The sequence below is a fragment of the Micropterus dolomieu genome, unplaced genomic scaffold, assembly GCF_021292245.1.
Source record: "Micropterus dolomieu isolate WLL.071019.BEF.003 ecotype Adirondacks unplaced genomic scaffold, ASM2129224v1 contig_9546, whole genome shotgun sequence".
In the NCBI taxonomy this organism is placed as follows: domain Eukaryota; kingdom Metazoa; phylum Chordata; class Actinopteri; order Centrarchiformes; family Centrarchidae; genus Micropterus; species Micropterus dolomieu.
In genome coordinates, this window is record NW_025738532.1 from 1 (window position 1) to 3,902 (window position 3,902).

Sequence of the window (3,902 nt, forward strand, 5' to 3'; positions counted from 1 at the left end):
ATGACAGTTGACGATTTGGCTTGTCGTCTGCCTTGAAGTTTTGCTCTAAATGTCTACACACTGAATGAGAAATGTGTAGAAGCATCTGAGACCTGTGGGTGAACTTATAGTTGGTTAAAAAGTCACCACAACTCATGTGTTGCTTTCTGATTCCCAAAGTGTAGGTCAAAATTAATGTGCACAACTGACTCTGATTAATATTTTTTGTCTTTAGTTTTGCATTTCCAAAAAATATGACAGAAAAAGGCATCAAGAATGCCAGAAAGCTTAGTAGGTTGGAATGATGAGGGGATAAGGATAAAGAAATATCACATGCTTTGGCACAATTTCCAGGTCAAGTGTCTGTGCAAGGTGCAGTATGACAGTTTAAACTACAAGCTCCCCAAAAAGCCTCACAGGAAACAGCTTATCTCTCTAAAGCTCACTTTGAAGTTGAACTTAACTGAATCACCACTTGCCTGATTCAGCTATTTCAGAAATATCCACTCCTTGTTCGTATGTCATGAAACCCAAAACAGAGAAAATGGCGAAGCCCGCAAAAAGGCTGGTGGCACTGTTCAGTAAACACAAGTAGAAACAGTCCCTGAAAGAAAAATGAATTTAGTTCCAGAAATGTGTAGGCAATTGAGGAGTGGATACAAGTGTTCCAGCTTAGCTAATGCTAACCACAGGCCCATACTAATTAAACTTCATTATCACATGTTTAATTAAGAAAATTCTTGGCTTTGTAGCATAAAGTTTCACTTAAAATGATGTGATGGGAGTGCAATGAAGTAAGTCTGCAGGGATGTTATATAAAAGACAAGAAACACTAACATTTCCTGTAAGAATTCAGATACAGTTACATTTCATTTCCAGCGGGATAGTTTCGAAAGTTGTACCTGTAACAGTCGTTGTTGTAAGTGTTATAACTCCCAAGAGAGGTTAGGAACCCGAAGCCGACAGCATAAGAGAAAAAGATCTGAGTGCCAGCATCCATCCATACCTGAAAAGGTCAAACAAATACTTGTGTGTATGTGCATGGCCCTGTGTAGAGTAAACAATGTAATTATTCTGCTCGTAAGATTGTATGTGTGTTTTTACCTGGGGGTCTGAAAGGCGAGTGATATCAGGGTAGAGGTAATAAATGATCCCATCCATTGCCCCGGGTAGGGTAACACCACGTATGAACAAAACCAACAGCATAATGAAGGGAAATGTGGCTGTGAAGATGGCTGCCTGAAAAGAAGAGGAGGAAACAGTCAGTAAGAACCCCCTAGCACGCTGCTATAGTGAAACAGATCAGCCACATCTGGGGTGTAGGGCTAAAAATAAAGATTATTTTCATTGATTAGTTTATAAAATGGCAAGTCCAATTTCCTAGAACCTAACACAACATCTTCAAATCAACAGTTCAAAACCCAATAATGACAAAGAAAAGTAGCAAATCCTCACCTTTGGGAGGCAGGAAACAACAAATGTTTGGCATATTTCCTTCATAAATGAATTAAATGATCAAATATCAATGAATATGCTGATTGTGATATGTGATTAATTGACTAATTGTTTCAGCACTGATCTTTAAAAAATCAGTTCCCAACATATAAATGAACATGAGCTCAATCCTAGTTCATCTGATACTAGGCAGCATGGTTCATGGTGTAGGATCTGATTTTGAATAAGCATTATTTAAGAAATGTAAAAATTGCCTCAGTTGGATTACTGTACTGACTGGCGACCTGTCCAGGGTGTACCCCGCCTTTCGCCCGATGTAAGCTTGGATTGGCTCCAGGCCCCCGCGACCCTGTACGCAGGATAAGCGGTTGAAGATGGATGGATGGATGAATGGATTACTGTACTGCAAATTAGCTGCAGCCAATGTAATGTTGTTTTAGTTTTTTTTAGGTTTCAGTACTGGTGTGAAAACCTCAACACTGGTGATATTTAAATTAAAATTGGGGGCATACATTTCTTGGATTTTGTGTTAATGTGTATATTTATTCTATTATTTAAAAGAATGGCTTGGACACATCAAACACCTGCTATTACATGAAGACAGATAAGAATAACCCCCCCCCCCCCCCCCCCCCCCCGAACTGTGGATTGATTGGATAGTTTAAAAAAGTTTTCTCCCACTGTTTATTGTTTAAGTAATAAATACAGAGCATTACATCGAGATGCAGAGCTGCAGGAAAAACGCAGAAAAGACAGATGCATGCTGTGTTTAATTCTGAAGTGAAGTGGGTAAGGGGAGAGAGACTGATTTAAAAGCATTACTTTCAAGAGTGTCACTGAGTGAAACCCCGTAGCTCTGTGACTTCGGGCATGTTCACTGGTGTAACAGGGACAAGGGGCTGATTTTCATCATAGAAGCAGATCATCAGATTGTGAAGTACTGCAGCTTCAGTAGTAACGGCAGCCTTCCCTTCAACACACAGCTCCGCTGCTCACAAATGCAGAGCAAATGTCTTGTGAGCATAGGTGTCATTTACACTGGGGATGCTGGGGGGGACATGTCCCCACCACCTTTTGAAATGGCTGATTTTGTCCCCACCACTTTTTTAAAGTATAATTTGTTAAAAAACGTTTGAAATATAGCTTGCAGTTAAATAACAAATGAAAATGCCCGCAAAGGTTTATTTGCACATTAAATAAACATGCAATGCAAATAAAATACAGAAGAAACAAATGTGCATTGTCCAAAAAAGGTAACTTAGGCTTAAAATCAAAACAAGCTACTTATTATAAAATGACCCAAAAACGTGCATGCACCAATCAACAACTTTAACAACTTCTTGACACAACTTTAACAACTTCTTTTTGGCCACGTTTTCCGTTCTCTCCCTTTGGGGCAGAGGAAGCCTTACCCAATCCTAACCTTAACTTTAGGCAGTCTGTTTTGATCATGTTTCTTCCAAAGGCCTAGGGCTAGACTGGCTATCTGGGCTGCCACAACTGTCTTTATTTATTTATTTTCTCAGTTTTCTTAATTGACACTGAGATGGCTCAATCAAATTTGGTCCACTTGGTTTGGGGAAATTGTACAATAGGCATGCACATTTAAGGAGACCATAAGGATGATGAACTGGTGGGTGGTGTTCGACCGGTTGTTTGTGTGTGTATGTGGGTTGGTGGGGGGGTCTAACCAAGTCGTGATAACTTTTAAAACTAAAATAAAACTTCATATCCCCAGCTGTACCCACAATACGTTGTGTAAACAATTCACAACAAGTCATTCATCAAAAAGTAGTATGATGTCATGGACCAAAGGTGGCTTGGCCTCCTATCTACATTGTATCTGCGAACAACTCTGCGATGCCAGGGGTCAGCATACCCAGGTCTCCATCTTTGCTTGCCACCTGGGTGACAATGTATCCAACCTGAGGGTGGTTAGCCCACAGAGTGGAGGCACAATGTACTTCTTTTGGGCTGTGCCCAACATGTGACCCCTCCATGGGTCAAGGCGAGCTCTGACTGACACACTTCATTGGGAAAAGCATTTTGGGTAGACTTTTACCAAAATGTATGTATTTATGGATGTTGTTCACTGTTCAAGCAGCTAACCTTTCCTGTTGACTTGATACCCTTCCAAACGCAGAAGTAGCAGATGACCCAGGTCAGGATGAGACACAAGACCAGTTCCCACCTCAAGCTCCCCACCTCCTCGATACCACCAGAGATTTTCAAAACCCGACGCCTGGAGAGAGAAGCGAGGCAATGTTGAGGGGAAGGGTGAGAGCAAAAAATGAATGACAGGTGAAAAGGAATGGAAAAATAATTATAGGTAGAGGGGAAAACTGAGTGACAGGAGGGGAGGGGGAGAAAATCAGAGGTCGGCTAAAACAAGTGTGGAGAAGACTGGAGGGGAGAGAGAGAGGAACTGGAGGGCAGGGTTGAAAAAGGGAGAAAAGAGAAAGGAGAGG

The 3,902-nt window shown here is 41.2% G+C and overlaps 1 protein-coding gene across 1 annotated transcript; it reads right to left on the reverse strand.

Moving 5' to 3' along the window:
- Window positions 1–458: 458 nt before the first annotated feature.
- On the reverse strand, window positions 459–3,676 carry LOC123965381 (sodium- and chloride-dependent GABA transporter 2-like; the record flags this gene model as incomplete). Its single annotated transcript, XM_046041910.1, has 4 exons — window positions 459–583; window positions 882–985; window positions 1,084–1,218; window positions 3,544–3,676. Coding segments are annotated over 4 exons (497 nt in total), but the record flags the coding sequence as incomplete, so codon positions are not given.
- Between the last annotated feature and the right edge of the window lie 226 nt (window positions 3,677–3,902).